This window comes from Theropithecus gelada, chromosome 5 (assembly GCF_003255815.1).
Source record: "Theropithecus gelada isolate Dixy chromosome 5, Tgel_1.0, whole genome shotgun sequence".
In the NCBI taxonomy this organism is placed as follows: Eukaryota; Metazoa; Chordata; class Mammalia; order Primates; family Cercopithecidae; genus Theropithecus; species Theropithecus gelada.
Genome location: NC_037672.1, coordinates 23,109,375 through 23,128,237, shown reverse-complemented (window position 1 = coordinate 23,128,237; position 18,863 = coordinate 23,109,375). Strand labels below are relative to the sequence as shown.

At 40.6% G+C, this 18,863-nt stretch overlaps 1 protein-coding gene across 5 annotated transcripts in view; it reads left to right on the top strand.

The window, feature by feature from the left end:
• Positions 1-18,863, top strand: part of PPARGC1A (PPARG coactivator 1 alpha) — a 686,617-nt gene that overhangs the window by 211,362 nt on the left and 456,392 nt on the right. For 3 of the 5 annotated variants that reach the window (XM_025385685.1, XM_025385687.1, XM_025385682.1), the window contains exon 2: positions 1,503-1,567. The exons of the other annotated variants lie outside the window; for them this stretch is intronic. In XM_025385685.1, coding sequence (XP_025241470.1) covers positions 1,550-1,567 — 18 coding nt within the window. In that variant the 5' untranslated portion in view covers positions 1,503-1,549. The remainder of the gene's footprint in view (positions 1-1,502; positions 1,568-18,863) is intronic. 5 annotated transcript variants of the gene reach the window in all.

Here is an 18,863-nt window from a genome sequence, read left to right as displayed (position 1 = left end):
AGTTTAGTGCTGTGATTCATGAATTCAATCAATATTCGTGGAGTGCCTTCACACTAGAATTTAACAGTAAACAAAAAAATTCCCTGTATATACTAATGCTCCCAGGTTACAAAACTGTAGGCTAGGATGTAACTGTACTAAATACTTTAGGCAATTGTAACACAATGGTAAGTATTTGTATCTAAACATAGAAAAGTTACAGTATAAATATGGTATCACTGTATTATAATGTTATGGGACCACCTCATATATGTGGTTGGTTGTTGACTGAAATGTCATTCTGTGGTACGTGAATGTATTTTAAATAGGATGGTCAGGGAGACATCACTGAGCAGGTATTTAAGCAGAGATCTGATGAAAGGGAAGGAGTAAGCCGTAGAAATACTGCAACAATATTGGCCCAAGCAAAGGGAACAGTTAGAAGGACAAAGTTCCTGAGGTGGGAATGTGGTTGGGTGTTTGAGGAGGAGTGAAGGGGTCAGTGCTGTTGCAGAGGTGCATAAGGAGAAGACAGTGAGAGATCATGACCCTCACATCAGGGGCTTTGGGAAAACTCAGGGACAGTCATTTTAAGGAGACCCATCTTTTAGTATTTCTGTAATCCCAAATAGTATGGCTCATACACAGAACCCAAACTCATCCTTTTTTTGGAATATTTTCTGAAGGTGCCATCTTTCTGGGATTGGTGTCTGTGACTTGCCAGGAATGTCTAGAAACTATCAGATCTTTCTGTAGAGTTTTTGATGAGAGCGGTTGTCATAGTAATAAAATTATTGAACCATAGGATTAGAAGTTTCTTGATGGTAGGATCTATGTCATACACATTTTTGTGTCCTCCAAGAAGCCACACACAGTTCTAAACTTACACATAGTAAGAACTCAATAAATACTGATTATTTTTTCAATGCATGAGTAAATGGTCTGAGAGTGGTAGAAAGGATGGGATGTCCTAGAAAGGACTGTTAAAAATACACCCTTCTAAAAATGTTGTTAACGAAATTACTTCTGAAGTATTCTGACTTCCTTGCAATCTTTTTAAAAGACAAGTCCATATGCTGAAATGTGAACATAAGTATATAACAAACTGAACAGTAGTAACATTATTTTCAGGCCAAATTTTAGTTGGATGGTTGCATTTTGTCAATCCAATTTTTTCTTCCATGTTTTAAACTGGATATGGGAATTCTTCCAATCTTATCTCTAGTATTAAAAGAATATTGGTGTCTGGGCTCATAAAAACAAGGGGTTACACTCGTCACTGTCTTACCCTAAAATGTGTTTAATATGTTGAGATTATGGTGAAAATGACATAGGAAATATCCAGTCCCCTCGGGAACAATGGGTGGTCAAGATGCATTGTGATGGGGAAGGCCAAAATGGTAATTCTTGTTCTCCCATGACTGAATTCTCACCCTAATGGACCAGTAATTTATAACCTTATTGCCTTTCAGTATCCCCATCTGCAAAGTGGGGGTAACACAAACTTACCCTCTGCCTTTCAGGTTTTTTGCGAAAATCAGTGAACTAATATTGGTAAAATTGGAGCCCCATGGATGAAGGGTACTTTGTAAGTATAATATATTATTGTCACGTTATTTTCTGTTATTCCAAAGTGCAAATACCAGATGTCTGCTCTTGCCATATCAGGAAATCTGTAACACCAAGTTTCACACCCAGATATTGGTAATCTGACTTCCTTTGAAGCATTTAATATTTCTGAACTCTAATGTTTTGACAATATGTTGGATGTTGAAAAGCCACCTCCCCCTGCCACCCTCCGTAAATATAAATTCAAGCAATGCTTACTAGAAAATTTGGCCAAAATATGTCTCTATGTTATTATATGTAAAAATGTTGATATGAACTATGGATATAAATGTAAGGTATCTTTATTTCTTTTCTCTCAACTCTCTCTTCCTTTCTTTCAAAACTGTATTTAACTTATGTTTTGAGCAGTCGGTCTGTGTCTCAAAGAAATGGTTGATTTCAGGGAGAGAATGAATGTTTCCATGAGGTGAACGATATTTTGTAAAGGATGAACGTCGATTAGACAGTTTGCTAATTATTGTATTTCCAGACTTGGGGCAGGGGGAGGAGGACAACCAGAACGGTGAGCTAAGTGTGGATCACCCCTCCTTAACCAGGTTACAGTCCAGGGGACCTGGGAATTGCTTCCTACCCATGCAATGGCAAAGGCTACAAAAGGGCAGGAGGAGACTGTGCAATCCCAAAGCAACTGCTTTGATAGATTTTCTCTATTGAGTGGTGCATCTTTTTATTTTGCCAGGCCAACCAATGCCCTGAAATTGTGTGTGCTACCATAGATTGGCCAGCTATATGCCCAGTGCTTAACCCATGGTTTGATATTTTTTTTTCTTTTAAACGGTGGCTGTCACCCTTTAAAGTTGATCATAGACAAGTTTAAGATTAGGACTGCTTATTGAAGCCTATTTTAGTGAGTAATCCTTGGATTCATGCGGCTGTAGGATCTAAGTCTGCAAGGGTCTTATATGTCTTATCTAGCCCTATTTGTTGGCCAGTTCTAAGGGTTCCAGCTGACTGGAGCCTGAGAACCTCTAGAGGCAGAAAGTCTACGACCTAAAAAGGCAACTCTGACAGAGAATTCCTTCTCAAGTTAAACATAAATCCAACCACTATGTATCTCTGCCCTTGGGTTCTACTTTTACTATCCATCCCTACAATGAATAAGTGTTTCTCCTACAAAATGACACCATTTCAAATATTTAGTGACATTTATTGAGTCTCCCTATGGTGGTCTCTTTGTCAGCTTCAGTTCCTTCAACAACTAGAGCTCATTTCCGTGATTTCCAAAACTCTTTACCCCTCTGGAAAAGTTCTTATCTGTCTATATCTTTCTTAACAAGCAGCACTGAGAATCTATCTTCTCCAGGCCCCATTCTGCATCTCAGAGTCCAGAGATCTAATCAAAGTTTCAGAAGACAATGACCTCTGAAGAAATCGTCTGGAATCACGTGCACCCATGGATTGGTTTGAGTAACAAGACAGCAAAGCCCACATCTCTCTGTGAGGTGCAGATGATTGACAGGAAGAAAGTTGTTTTGGTTAATAACACAATCTGCTTGCCTCCTGTAGACACAGCAGTAGCCTACTAATTCGTTAGAAGTGAATTAAGGTTGTTTACCCATGTTTTAAAGTAACTGTCAGAGTGAAAAAAAAAGTTTGTACTAAATGAGACCACTCACCTTCTTCGGAGTTGCTGTTTATTTTAAGCTGAGTGCATAAATAATATATTGAGATACGAAGGGTGATTTCAAGCATTAGAACACGAAGTCTCCTGTTTACTAACTGTCACTGGGCTGAAGAGAATTTAAACAGCTCTGAACCTTTTTGTCTGTGAATGTGAGGCACGAAATTAACTTTCATTTCATAGTTAGCAGAAATCATGATGACGGCAGACTTGTTGACATGTCTCCTGCCAATCTGGATATTTTTTGGTATTCAAGACAAACCTTGACAACAGAGTGCTTTCCATGTCTCCTTTGAAACAAGACTCCCTCCTTCCCCCACAAAATAAGTAGGGAACTGTCTGGGTCACTGAGTCAGTTTGTTCTGGATATAAAGAGGAATACTGGAAATATATACTAGTCTAGGTTCTGGGAGTTCCAGTCTTGAATGCTGGCAACCTTCTCTGAATCTTACTTTCTTCATCTGTAAAATGGAAATAATAGCATCTACTTCCGCTACTTCACAGGAAGATGGTGAAATCCCAATGAAGCAATTGTGGGGAGATGACTTTGAAAGGCATCAGGTGTCATATGTGGGCAGGACAAGACAAGATAACAAGTTATTGCTATTAAGGCTTATTCTCAAGGATTTACATGTATTAACTCATTCACCCAACAATCCTATGGGATAGGTACTGTTGTTATCCCAATTTTGTCACTACAAAAACACAAGCACAGGGCAGTGGAGCGACTTGCTTCATCATCTGATGGCTTAAAGTTTGCAAAACTGATAGCCAAACACCAGGCAACTGGGTCCAGGGTTTGTTTTCCTAACTCTTACTTATTTGGGAGAAGAAGCCAGGTTTCCCCATGTATAATTATGCCTCTTGATCATGCGCAAGTAAATGAAACATCATTCCTAAAAGCCTGGACCAAATTTACGCTGAGAAAATACAGGTATGGCTTCCCATCAACAAGGAGGGTTCCCATTGGGTAGGTATGTAGCAGACTGTATGGATTAATTATGTTTTATGTGTGAAGAGCCTGGTGATTCTTAGATGAAAAGCCGTAAGTAAAAAGACCTATTACTCGTAATGCTTTCAGAAACAAGAAATTTGATTCACTTTTTGTCCCCTTAAACCTGAAAATGTGATAGCCTATTTCAGAATATAGGGAGAGTGTTAGAGAATGAATAGAAAATGTATGGAATGTTTAATTTTGCATGATTACATTTCATATTTGCCAAAGTAACTGAGGCAAATAGAAATGCATAATAGTATCACAGCATACCTATTTGAGGTGTTTTGATGGAGTACTTGGGTTTTACGGTCTGATACGTGAACCCTTTGGGATAAATCCTTATTAAGCAAATGAACAAGAATATATTTGTGTTTGCATCATTGAAAATATGTAATTTGTACAACTGCTCTTTCAATGTATATTTACACTATATTTATTTGAATTTCAAAAGAGGAAAGAGTCTTAAGTGATTAATGGAAACAAAAATGATGTGAATTTGCAGACATTTTCCCCTGAAATATGCTGTCTTTACAAGGATCATACTTAAAAATTGGAGTGGTAAGAGTGGGGGTGCTGACTTGCTTTGGATTTCTGAATGAAGCATTCCAAAAATAGGATCTTTTCCATAATCCCTGAAAAATGGACAGATTTATGAGCAGTAATCAGCTGAGGGAAAGAATAAATTCTGCTCTTCCAAATTGTAAAAATCTCAGCAATTGCTGCTGTGCTCTAGTACTTGTTAATACAATGAGATAATTGCATAATTAAATACACTGTGGAATTTCAATAATTGGAAACTTTGTGTTCTCATCACAATATGCAACTTGCTGATGTTGAAAAGCATCATCAGTGTTATCCGGAGGCCAGGATCCTTCTTTCACGTCACACCCTCTGCAGCCTTCTGCAGCTCCTGTTGCGGTTCTGAAACACTTCCCTTTCAGGTTATTTTTAGTTGGTTGTATTTAGACAAGGTGAAATGAAGCAGGATGTCCCCCAAAGTCTGACTTATCTGCCCAGGTCATGGAAGTTGAGGATCATTTTGCTAAAAATGTCCCTGGTGCTAGCTAGATGTTTCTATGTAGTAATGGTTGAACAGCAACCTGAAGAAGATAGCTTTTTGGAACTGAGGAGTGCTTCTCTGGGTTAGTAAATGTGAGATTGCTTTGTGGAGCCTCTGAAAAGGCAAGCTCCAGAGCTGGGCTACTTGGGTTCAAACCTGGTGTGGTCTCTTTCTTTCTGTATTTCTGGAAAAGGTACCCAATATCTCATATATTTTCTTACCTGTAAAAGGAGAATCTTAGCACCTACATCTTCATGTTGGTGCAAAGCGTAATGGAGGTAATGTATGGAAAGAACTTAGAAGATACCAGGCGGTTTGTAACCATCCAGTAAATGTTAGCTATGTTATCAGGCAATCCAGGGAAAAGTTTCATCTTCATCTGAACGTGACAAATCTTTCAGTAAGAACAAATAAGTAGACTTCTGGTTTTGCTCATTTGAGAAATATTTATGGAATACATGATGATCATGATAAAAATATTATTATTAAATCAGTGCTTGGCAGACAGTAAGATATTTTAGCAGGAACTGGTCCATGATTGGTATCCCCAGCATCTAACACACTCATGAATACATACGGGATAGTTACTTAGCATAGAATGGATTCCATACATACTTGGAGAATAAATGAGTGAATCAATGCATGGATAAAATTGGTTTTAACCTTCTTCTTTTAGGAGTTAGAAGAGTTTACTATGGTCTGTTTGAGAACATAGATGCATTTGCTTTTGTTGGACTCTAGGGCTGGCGCTAGGCAAGTGAGGTATGTATGGTGACAAACTTAAAGAGGCACTCACTCTCAGGGTTGCACAAGTGCTTCCTTAAATTTTGTGTCCCAGATGCCTCACTTTTGTCACCGTGGCCCAGGTCCTGTTGAATGTGTTAATCTCGCATGTATGACTATGCTTGATTTCTACCTGTGTTTGAAATTCCCCCTTAATTTTATTTTGAAAAATTTCAAAGCTACAGAAGTTGAAAGAATAGTACAAGCAACACCCTGCATACCTTTTACTTACGATCATCAATAGTTAATACTTTGCCACATTTACTGTATCTCTTTCTGTATATATGAATTCAAACTTTGTCCTAATTCACCATAGAAATCATGTTGTAACCTCAATACAACATTCTCATTCCCTTGCCTCTAGTGCACATAATGTTAAATAGGCTTCCAAAATTCTGAGTCTCAAAATTATGAATTTTGGAAGAAAAAGGACAAAAAGAGCACTAAAAAAACTTTGCTTAAACTTGTTTTTCAAGTTTTAAAAACTGCTGCTTGAACCTTGTTTTTAGACTATTAACATACTAACCTACTTAGAATACCTTCAATATGAAATGACCAAAATCTTAAAGGTTAGAAAGTTTTCCTGCATGCTCTGACACCTTCTTTTGCAGAGGAGAGACTTTTTAAAAAAGATAAAATTCCCTTGACCGTTATTTTTCTGAGATCCTTTCGAAAGTAAATGAGAGTCCAATTACAAATACAATGAGCTCATCGTTTTCCAAGTTAGGAATATTCACTGTAAGGGGTGATTATGAAAATATAATATAGAGGCTATATTATCAATTTGGTGATATGCCCTCAAATAGAACTGTACACTTGATTTTGGAATGCACTGACAAACTTACGTGGAAAAAAAACCTTTCTGATAATCTGGAATGTTTCTAAAAAATAAGGTATCTGTCCTACAAAATGATGATAACATTTGACAGACAGTTGTATTATTTCAGTGGTATTAGCAATGTTCTCTAAGGAAGCCCAGGGAATCTGAGGAGGGGCTTCAGGGTGATCACAGGGGGTGGAGATGGGAGTTAGGGGAATGAGATGACATTGGAAATCCAGGCCACTCACTCATATTCCATTGGAATAGCTCTGAAATGATGTGCTTTATGTTGGACATCCGTCTAAGAATCAGTTTTCATGAAAGTGTTCTAAAGCTAAAAAGAAATAGTTTGGAAACCATAGCATTAGTGGGTAGCAGAGAAATAGGAAACATTTATCCAGCAATCTTGGTTGGCAGTGAGAAGTGAAAGCTGTCAACTCGAAGGGTGGGAGAGGTCAGAAAAACCATGAAAGGCAGAAACACGAACTGAAAAACCATCTGGGAGTAGCAAGCAGGATCAAACACCCATACATACCCTAATGCGATGGTTCCTAAACTCCAGTGATTCCTGGTCTTTAACCCAGACATTCTGATTCAGTAGATCTGGGGAGGGGCTCAGGAGTCTGGTTTTTTAATAGTCACCCTAGGCTGCATGGAAAAAAGTTGTCCTAAAGTCATGTTTGCATCATAGAACATTACTGTATTTGGTGATGATAAAGATGACCACAAGTGTAAAGAAAATGTGAAATTCAGTTTCATAGAATGTAACCCTTTTTCAAATTCAGGGAAATTTTAGAATGATTTCCTTCCAAAATGCTTAAAATAGAAAGAGTTATCCCAAATAACAGGGGGGGGAAAGACAGACAATAGTAATAGTAATAAAGTACTATTAGTAAAATAGTAATAAAAGACAGACAAATGTAATAGTCACATTACAGTGTGGATTTGCTAAGTCTGATAAGAGAGGTACACACCAAGGGAGCCGAGAGGGCGCTGCTGTCTGGTTGCACACTGTAATGAACTTTTGAAAGAGGGAGCTTCCTAGTGGTACCGCGTGGCTTAATGGGCTGTTCACAGGCTGTGGAATCAGACAGGCCTGGGTTTGAATCCCGACTCTCCTGTTGTAGTAACTCAGAAAAATGACCTAATCTTTTTAAGCTGGGTCTTCTTCATAAAGTCCAAATAAAGACTAAATTAGATGATGTGTGAAAAGTACTGAGCACGGGGCAGTAAGACGATAGATGCTCAAGTGGCTGTCATTAAAATAAATGGCTGTAATTATATTTATTTAAGAAGGACCTTCAGATAGGTAGGCTTTCAAGAAGAGTGGGGATGACAGTGTGTTGTTTATTAGTTTTGGTTTAGGCAGGAAAGGGGAGGCAAAAACATACCCCCAAAAAGCGGGACAGCATAAGCAAACCTTGAGGTAAGGGATGATTTAGGCTTTTGTGCATAGTTCAGTGTTTCCAAAGTGTTGTTCATGTAGAAGATTCTAGATGGTACAAGTATTTTACAAATATTAACTAATCTTCATAGTGACTCTATGAAGTAGGTATTGTTTATTTAACAGACCATGAAGGCTAAGGCACAGAGAAGTTAAGCAACTTGCCCAAGATCACATAGCTAGTAGTGGCACAGCCAGGATTTGAACACATTCAGCATCTGTATTGCTAATGACTATGCTAGGCTATTTTAATAATAATGACTTATGCTAATTAGTGTGTATTAGAAAGCTGTAACTAGCACAGGAAAACAGTGATTTTTACAGATATTGTTGCCTAGAACAACAGTAAAGTTTTAAAAAGTAGCTTGATTTAAAATAAATCATATACAATAAATAATAGTGGTCATGTCATCAAATATGACAAAAATTCTGTAGGTGTTCCCCAGATGAGTTTGGCCTGGGAAGTTCTGGGGCAGTGGAAGAGAGTGGCAAGGATAGATTGGGGCTACCATGGGAGACTATTGCCTTCAAATAATTGTTGTGTGAAACAACAATGAGAAATGCTTTACATTCTAAGGGAGAAGCCAGTAGGTCTGTTGTAGGGTAGGAGGCTCAGGGAAGGAAAGACCGTAGCTTGATGAGTGAGTTCTCTCTCATTTCCTGCATTCCATTGCGAAGGGGCGAAAGCCTCCCCTCAACCTGGACTTCTGAATGGCCAGCCTGAGACCTATGCTATTTGGGAGTTATTTAGTTTTTTCCTCCTCCTCTTTCCCCACCCCTTCTCCTTCCTCTTCTTTGCTCTTCTTTTGCCTCTTCCCACCTCCTTCTTTTTATTGTGCATGAGGACAGATTTCAAAGAGTCCATGCTCCCAAAATGCAAAACCCTGTTGCAATTCAATGGGAAAAAGAGGTTAATACTCTAGATGGCATTTTAATTTACCTTCAGCTTTTCAGGATGACACCTGTGTATCTCTCCTGTATCTCTCCCTGGATATAGTCAGAAAAATCTAAAAGCTCAGCTAATCCTAAGCCAATCCATGCTTATGCTTTTTTAATTTAATTTTATTTATTTTATTATTTTTTTTCTTTTTGAGACGGAGTCTCGCTCTGTCGCCCAGGCTGGAGTGCAGTGGCACGATCTCGGCTCACAGCAAGCTCCGCCTCCCGGGTTCGCGCCATTCTCCTGCCTCAGCCTCCCGAGTAGGTGGGACTACAGGCGCCGCCACCACACCCAGCTAATTTTTTTGTGTTTTTGGTAGAGACGGGGTTTCACCGTGTTAGCCAGGATGGTCTCAATCTCCTGACCTTGTGCTCTGCCCGCCTCCGCCTCCCAAAGTGCTGGGATTACAGGCGTAAGCCACTTTGCCCGGCCCATGCTTAGGCTTTTATATTTGCAGATTTATCTTCCTATCAACTTATTTGAAGCTAATATTAAGATGAGTTTGCATTCCCTGAGCAAATAAGCACAGGTGTTAGTCCAGAAATTGGAGGAAACCAGAATGTAACCAGCCACACCGGGGGAGGAGTGGTGGGATAATTACACAGTTCCTCGAGCCTGGGTGTGGCGCGCCTGCCCTGCAGGCTCCACATCTGCAGTATTCTGCCCAGGTCACACCCGGTCCTCATATCTAGAGACAACCAGTCTACTTATCTAGTCCTGCCCATTGCCTCTGTCTTACCCTGAGGACGAGCATCATAATCTGTTCTTTTCGCCTCTCTGTTTCCACCCTTTAGTGCCATCCTTGACATAGGGTGTGCATTCAATAAATGAACTTCTGCCCGTTGGTTAATGAATGATATCAATAGCTCCTTACTTCTCTCTTCAGATTATGGTTTAGTGAATACGTATTGAGCACTTACTATGTGCTAGGTATTGTGCTAAGGGCTTTTGCACTATTTGAATCTTACAACAACTCCCTTCACCTGTCACCAATGGGGAAATTGAGGCTTAGGGAGGTGGTATAGTTTAACCAAAGTCACACACACTTGGCTCGGCATGATTCAAGCCCAGATACCCCACGTTCAGGCTCAGTTCTCTGATTTCTTTATGTCACTTTTTCTTGCCTTGCAAAAACATTGAGTGTGTTTCTCCTCCCACTGTTAACCTGGGGTTTCCTCCCAACCGACCCCCTGGGGTCTCACTCTCAACCCTCAAGTTGAAGGAAAGCTCCTCCCTCTCTGACTGTAAATAGAGAATTCTGTCTTCATGGTGCGAGACCCTGAATGTCATCAAATGCCACTGCCCACAGTGAGTCCAGGAACGGAAGCTGCTTTCGGAGTTTCCAGCAGGGGCTGCCTGTGAAACAACCGCAGGCAAGGCCTGTGTGCGTGTCCTGAACACTGCCTCACAGATTAAAATAGTTGTCACAGTGACCAGAAAATTGGATTGGTTAAACCTTCTGGTTTTAGATTGTTTTTGGGGAGTGAATAACTCTATGCTTTTTCCTTGTCACAGGCTAAAATGAAAAAAAAAAAAAAAGTAAGAGTGCAACTTCATAGCTATTTTTCTTTCCTGTATGTTCATAGTGGTTATTTCTATCTGGGAAGTTTCCATTGGGATTGAGTTCAGGATATAGACTTGGCGGGGTGGCTTCTGCACTCTGTGGTGACATTTGACAGACTGCAGGCAAAGCAGGATGGATTTCTAATGTCTAGATGGATGGATTTGGGGGCAAAGTGTTGGGATTGGACTGTATTATAAAATGGATTTATGGATCCGAATCTAAAAGTGGCTCATTGCCTGTCAATATGAGATCTGTATCAATAACATTTGATAAATTAGGCCTCCCGACCCTTTGCTCTGTTTGCTTTATCAACTCTACTTGGCAATAACAATAAAAGACTCCAGGTGGTGTATTTGGAGTGGCTTATTGAGCTTGCCATGTGCATTCCTGACCTTAGGGCCCAGCCCTGTGATCCTGCACATGTTATAACCCCCAGAAGAGCACTGCTGTGCCTGACTTCCTCCCCAGAATTAGACATTCCCCTGCTAAGCTGCATTTCAATATCGGCCTCATGCATTAACCTTGAAACGCTGTGCCCGTGATGTAGGTAGCGAAGAAATTAAGACACTGAGAGGTTAAATGAGCTGCCCAAGGCCACACAGTAAATCTCGAATACAGCTGGGTTCCAGATAAAGGTGTCATGGTCGCTGGGGGAGGGTATGACACTTTTGTTCTCTGTAGTCACAGACTAAAAGGAGTTGAATTTGCACAAAGCTTGCTGATAATACACTTTTTTTTCCCCCAGTGGTGGTGTGGCTGCTATCTTATCTCCAACTCTTTCGGGGAAGCAGTCCATGTCCCTGTGTAAGAAATACAGGGCTCACACACCTGTAATCCCAGCACTTTGGGAGGCTGAGGCGGGTGGATCATGAGGTCAGGAGATCGAGACCATCCTGGCTAACATGGTGAAACTCCGTCTCTACTAAAAATACAAAACAATTAGCCAGGCATGGCGGCCAGCGCCTGTAGTCCTAGCTACTCGGGAGGCTGAGGCAGGAGAATGGCATGAACCCGGGAGGTGGAGCTTGCAGTGAGCTGAGATCGCACCACTGCATTACAGCCTGGGCGACAGAGCAAGACTCCATCTCAAATAATAATAATAATAATAATAATAATAATAATACAGGGTTCTCTTGGGTTTTGGCAGATAATATGCTTTGTTTCGTCTTTGCAGCCATAGGCCAAGGGTGAAGGCTTTCTTCATCCCGTAAATGCTGGCCTTTATGGAATCGTTCTTATAATGCCACAGGTATCTTTTGGGAAAGGAAGGGAAACTCTGTGCCCAGCCAGATGGATATTAGGTAGGGGGGAGCAGGATGGAGGGGCGCTGTTGACAGAAACAGGAGACGCAGTTCTTCCCCCAAAAGTGCTTACATTTTAGTTGGTGGGAATGAGTGAATGCCCATTTGTATCTCCAAATCTCTTCATTTGTGGGCTGTAGAAATCCACGGTAGGTGAAATGGGCCCTGCAACTCCATTCACAGGATCACAGCTGCAGCACAATAATAACGAATGATTGCAATGTGCCAAATCCACACACTGCATACACTTACCCAGCCAATCCTGGCAACTACCTCGAGTGTGGTTCACAAAAGTCTTTGGAATTGGCAATCTGTGTGCGTGCCACGTGGGGTTGAGATATAATTCTTAGTGTATAGCTGATCTCTTTGGCGTAAATTATGCTGCTCTTTTCCTTTTGAGCGTCTTCTGAAATTTTGAATTAAAACTCTCTTTACTCTGTCATGATAATGATGATAAGCTGGAATAGAAAACCAAAGGGATAATTATCTGGTGAAATATAGCAAAACTTTTATGAACTAGAGGTGAATGGAGTTTTATCAGATTATCTGGAGCAAACTTTTTTTTAAAAAAAACATTTGTGGCTGAAAATTTATTCTAAAGTATGTCATGGAAGCATACTGGTATTTCTAGTTTCTTGCCCCAGTGTACATAATTTAATGAAGATAACTCAATTTCCCTTTTGGTAGAGCCTCAGGGGGTTATCATTTCAAAGAGCAGACTTTTTTTTTTTGGTAGGGGGGAAGGGATGGTCAAGAGGATGTAGGGCATTAGAGAACTGATGATTTTTAGCTTGAAATTTTTGATACTAGTTTATTTCAAATACAGTGAGTTTAGGAGTACAGTTTTCACAATCTCACTCTCTTTCTTCTGCACCCAATCCACATGCTCCAAGACTCAAGGAAGAAAGACAATTTCACCTGAAAAATACTGTTGGAAGTGCAGATCTCCCCAGAGATTCAGATCTAATTGGTTCGGCGTGGTGCTAGGAATCTTCGTTTCTGATAAGCACACCGTGCTTTCCTAGCAAGCACCCAACGTGTGTATTGCAATCTTCATTTCTTATAGGCTGGATTCTGTGGCTCACCCTTTGAGAAACCATGTCAGAGGCAGAAGAGTAGGCCCTAGAGCAGAAGATGGGGTTTGTGTTTAGAAGAATCCAGCTCCTGGAACATTGTTCCACGGGTGACGTGGTGGTGACTTTTAGTCAATGACCAACTAGTGTTACAGTCTCACAGAAAATTTAAACCTTATGTCTTACCCCAAATTTGTTTACAAATATTTATTTATTTAATTAAATTCATTAATTTGTTTTTGGCAAGGTCTGGCTCTGTCACCCAGGCTGGAATGCAGTGGTGTCATGACGGCTCACTACAGCCTTGAGCGTTCCAGGCTTAAGTGATCCTCCATCTTAGCCTCCTGAGTAGCTGGGACTACCGATAGGTGCCACCACGCCTGGCTAATTTTTGTAGAGAGGGGGTTTCACCATGTTGCCCACGGTGGTCTTGAAGTCCTGGGCTGCAGTGGTACGCCTGATTCGGCCTCCAAAAGTGTTGGGATTGTAGGCATTTCCCTGGGCACAAACATTTATTGAAGACATTTCTTCGGGATCCCAGGGTCTGGATGAGAAACAGCACAATATGAGTCACAGGGAAGTACATTTATTGTGGGAGCTATTTTTTTTATAGTAGGAAGAATTTATTTCATGCCAATAATATATTATTTGATTGATATTATTGAATTATAGGAATTATATGAATATTATCTGATTGATCTTAACAGATTGCAGGAAATCTGTGAGGAAAAAACACCAGAAATTTTTACATTAATGTTATCCATCTAGCCATTTGTGTACCAGAGGAACAAGCATTATTTAAAATTATTGCTGATTCTGTCAAATAGAGAAATTATTCATAGAGAGCATTTTCATTACTTTCAAAACACCAACAGTACTAGGACCAGGCATAAGTGTGTGTGTGTGTGTGTGTGTGTGTGTGTGTGTGCGCGCGCGCGCGCGCACATGGCTTTCAGGTAAATATTAGCAAACAAGCCATGTACTCATAATAAAACAATAAATAGCAATAATTTAATTAAGCACTGTTTATGTCAAAGTGTCTGAATAGGGATATGATTACAAAATTATATGTAAAAATTTGAGGCAAAGAGGAGATATTTTTGTTTTCTTATATTCAACTCCACATTCTGCCATTGTCTAGCAGCTGTATTTTGAGCTGCCAAGTGGGGTCTTGACTTGGTCCAAACCTTTTCTGAGAGAATAGTCTATGCAAGCTGGCAGGTCGTCAAGCTGTGTGTGGTCCTCGTACCAGCAAATGAGTAAATCAGAGTTATAAGTTGCAAATATGCCTCAAATTAACTTCTGCATAGTAGGGAATGAACTTGGCATCATTTAAAGTCCGGCTCAGTGACAGCCTTCTCTCACGGCAGCTTAATCAAAAAAGATGATGGAAAATTGAGGCATGGTGGGCCTTGAAGCTTCCACAGGGTGTGAACTCAGTGTACTGTGCTTGAAATGTCACATTCTGCGAGGTCCTGAAATTGCCAGGCTCAGTGTCATATTGCGCTGTGGGCTCTGTTCACATGATGCAATCACTTGCTTATCTGACCAGGTCTAAAATAAGACACTCCAATGCTTTATTTATGAGCTTGGGGCCACCCAGACCCATGATGTAAGTAACCTTGGGGTTCACAGTATTTGATCACTTCAATTCCCATTAACTACCTGTTTCTAAATGGGGAAAAGCATTTACCCAGCACATTGCGTTATTCATGAAGACACAAAAGCAGCCTGTTGTGCTGTCACTGGGACTGATTTCCATGTAATGCGATCCAGCTGTTGAATGCTGCAGATTGTCAGTTTCTAATGTTAGTTTTCTCCTTCTCTCTTTCTTCTTTCTTTTTCTTCTTCCTCACCTATTCTTTCTCCATCCTTCTTTTTTTCTCCATTCTTAAAAAGAACATCGGCCAATTCTAGGCACTGTGAGCATGTAACTGTATATCAAGGAGTTATGAGCTGTTCCCGTTTTCAATATAGAAGGTCACAAGTTGGCAGCAGAGAACCCGTTTTACATAATGCCGAGAGCATTTAGTGCAGCGTTTCTTGACCACAGTGCTATTAATGTTTTGGACCTGATAGTTCTTTGTTGTGGGGGCTGTCTGTGAATTGCAGGATGTTTGGGATATCTTCTTTTCACTAGATGCTGGTAGCACCTATCCATTTGTGACAACCAAAGATGCCTGTAGACATTCTCAAATGTGCTCTGGGGAGCCATGTTGTCTCTGGTAGATTTAGGGTGACAGCTTACTGGGCCTTTGTTAATGAAAAATCTCCGTGACTCTCCTTGAGACTGCACAGATGTGGTTATTAGATGTGGATTGGGAAGCAGAAAACCTGGGTTTGAATCCTGGCTCCAGCGCTTATTGGCTGTGTGACTTTGGGCAAGGTAGTTAGCCTTTCTAAGCCTTTACCTCTTCACCTATTAAATAAGAAGGATAATACATAATTTAAAAGGTAACTGAACATCAGTGAACTAATATGTCCAAAGGATATGTCACATGATACATGCTCAAAAATGGACAATCTGACCACAAGACCTAATATATGAAATATTATAATTGTCAACTTAAACATGTAGAGAAATAAAAGGCAGTTCTGTGCACCCCTCTAATCATGTGTTGCTCAATTCTGCTTTTGTCCTTCTTTTCTTTCCCTGTACTTCTACCCCCAGTCATTCTTATATTTGAGGAATAGATTAATTATGGCCAAGGACATGAGACTGAGAGATTGGAAAGAGAAATGATGAGGGGCCTGGAAGAGAAAAGTTTCCTGGTGGGATTTTTCTATTAGGAAGCCCCATGGGAGGCGTGGACAATTCATTTAGTTTATTGAATGTGAAAATAGAGAAAGATTGTAAAAACAAAGAAACCCTCAACACGCCATTAATCGGAACCCTACTCTTCACTCAACAAACACCAAATCTATCTTGTGTCTTTTGCTTTAGAAGAAAGTGGAATCGCTTTCCTTATTCAGGAATGAGGGTGACAAATGTTAAGTCTGTTTTCTTAGGAAACAGCTGAGAAAACAGTCAAAATGATTCCATGTGACTAGCACAATTTTCTGCCTGGCTCGTCAAAGTCTGAGTCTCTTTTGAGCTGTATCTAAATCTAGAAATAAGGGCCAGGCTAAGGAAGAAGGAGTAGCCCTCAGACAGCTGGTGAAAGCTATTGTCTTTGACATCTCTCTTTCAGCCTTCACACCTATATTGTACGGAGCCTCTCAAGTCTGCTACCTGCCAGCAATGAAGAAAACCTTGGCAAAAACCCTACTCTTTCTATTTGCCATGACACTCTGCTTTCTGAGGGTGTTGCAATTTCATTCATTTCTGCAGTTCTCTTTTCCTTACATCCATCCTCTTTCTAGTCTTTTCTAGTTGCACCATAGTACATGAGGGTAGGAAGGGAAATGAATGATCATCAAGTTCATTGACTGAATTACTTCTGGACCATTCCTGATGCATTCCATATGTCTTCTCCTTAGATGATTTCAGAAATGGGGAGTTCACTGTTATGTGAGGTGGGATGCTCTGCTTCTGACCCACAGTCTCTAATATCTGCACCTAATGTTCTTCCAATAAGTGCATGATGAGGATCCACTTTGTGCTGGGTTCCAAATAGTAATAATGTTAATAAAATGTAGCTTCTGTACTCAAGGCGTGAATTATGGTCATGATGGTATGTTGAATGGATGTAAATTATTCATTTACTCCTTCATGAGCAGTTCTGGTGAGCCAGGTACTTTGCTGGGTGCTAGGGATACAATGGAGCAAGGATGCCATTCCTACCTTTGTGGAAATTGCAGTCTAATGGAAGAGAAATACACGAGTCAGAAATTCACCTTAATGAACTATAATTGGAATGAGGAAAAGGGACATGGTTCTGAGTACATATAACCATAAAATTTGACTCCAACTGAGTGGAAAAGGGGGACGGAGAAAGGTTTCCCCAACAAACAGACTGTTTTCTCTGAGTTGTGAAGGATGATTGGGAATTGATGAGGTTCTGTGGCTGGGAGGGGTGGGGAGGGGCTGGCATCCCTGTCTGGAAGATGGAATTGCTGTGACAGGAGTGAGCTTGGGGACTCTGGGAATGATGGGAGCCAGCAGGACTATAGTCCTGGGAGCAGAGGTTTTGGTCTTTATCTTAATTAACATCAAGGCTATTGAGACTTTAAGAATTGTTTAGGGGGTGAAGATTATGGTTGGCTATGGGACAGATAGATCGGTAGAGGGAGAAGACACCCTAGGATAAATGCCATGTGAACACTGAGGATGGAGCCACAAACTTTGCTACTGAGGTCACAGCAGACTTTATGGAGATGGTGACATCTGAGTCCCTATGAAGTAAGGGAGGGCATCTTCCAAGCCAACCAGTGAGAGAAGGTGTTCCAGGTAGGAAAACTGTAGCTACAGAGATAAGCAGACCTGAAGACTCATAGGAATATTCCAGAACACATGAAGTTATCTGTCATGGGCTAGAGCACAGGGCGAGTGCTGGGGGGTGGGCGTCAGGATGAGGCTGTGGCCAGCTGATCTAGAGCCCTGTAGACCATACCAAGTGTGTTGGGCTCTCTGCTGAAGATGAGGCTCTGAAGGGAGCCTTGAGTGGGAAGAGTGAGGGCCTCAGGTGGAGTTTTAGAACTGTCACTCGGCTGCTGTGTGGAGGTGGAAACTGGAGGCTGGAACATCCAGTGTAAGGTCATGTTGCAGTCAGCGTGAGGCATAAAGAGATCTCTCATCAGGGAAGCAGTAGTGGGCTGGAGTTATTACGGAGGAGAGAATCAATAGAACCTAGTGTTGGGTTCTAGCATGGCACAGCACTCTGATTATTGCCTCCCTAATAGCTGGAGAAATGCTGGCTAATGTTAACATGAATCTGTACAAAATGTGGCTTGGAAGAAAACTTGACAGTGGAGCAAAATGACAGGGATAAAATATTCAACCACGTACAGAAGCCACAATGAGTTTCTCCCATGTTATCTGCTCTTTTGGATTGTTCATGCACCTGTTCGTTTTCTTTGTCAAAAGCAGAGTATTATTTATAAAACACTGTTCCCCCCCAAACATCTGGATGTTTGGAGTTGCACAGAGAAAACATCTGGATTTAGGCCAGAAATTTTTGCTTATTCTTGCAGATGTTTGCTTATTCTCGCAGGCGTCCCATTGATAAAACTGGTGGGTCTTCCTGAAGAGCCATCTCATAAAAATAGGTGCTAAACAAGGCGTGAGCCTGCAGATGCATTTTAAGGGGTATAAGAATGGAAAACCCCCGCATTAAGAGCCTATAAAATAACAAAACACGTTATGAGTCCAAAGGGATTGAAAAGTTTTTCTGGTTGACCAATAAGGATGCAAAATAATATATTTGTGCTTGCAAGGAGCATTTTTTGTTTTCAGATGAATATTTGCTTTGAACAACTGGGAGAAGGGGAGGCCAAGGGAGATTAAAATGTTAACCCTGTCTTCCAGCTGAGTTCAAGTCTATTGTTTAACTGTTTAACTTGGCTGCCACAAAAGAGCTAAACACCCTGAAAGTTCAAGTTCATTCTTTCCTAAATAGCATAGCATTGTTTTTTTTTTTTTTTTTACAAAAGAATTTTCTAGGCTTTTTTTTTTTTTTTTTTTTTTTTTTTTTTTTTTTTTATTCTTTTTTT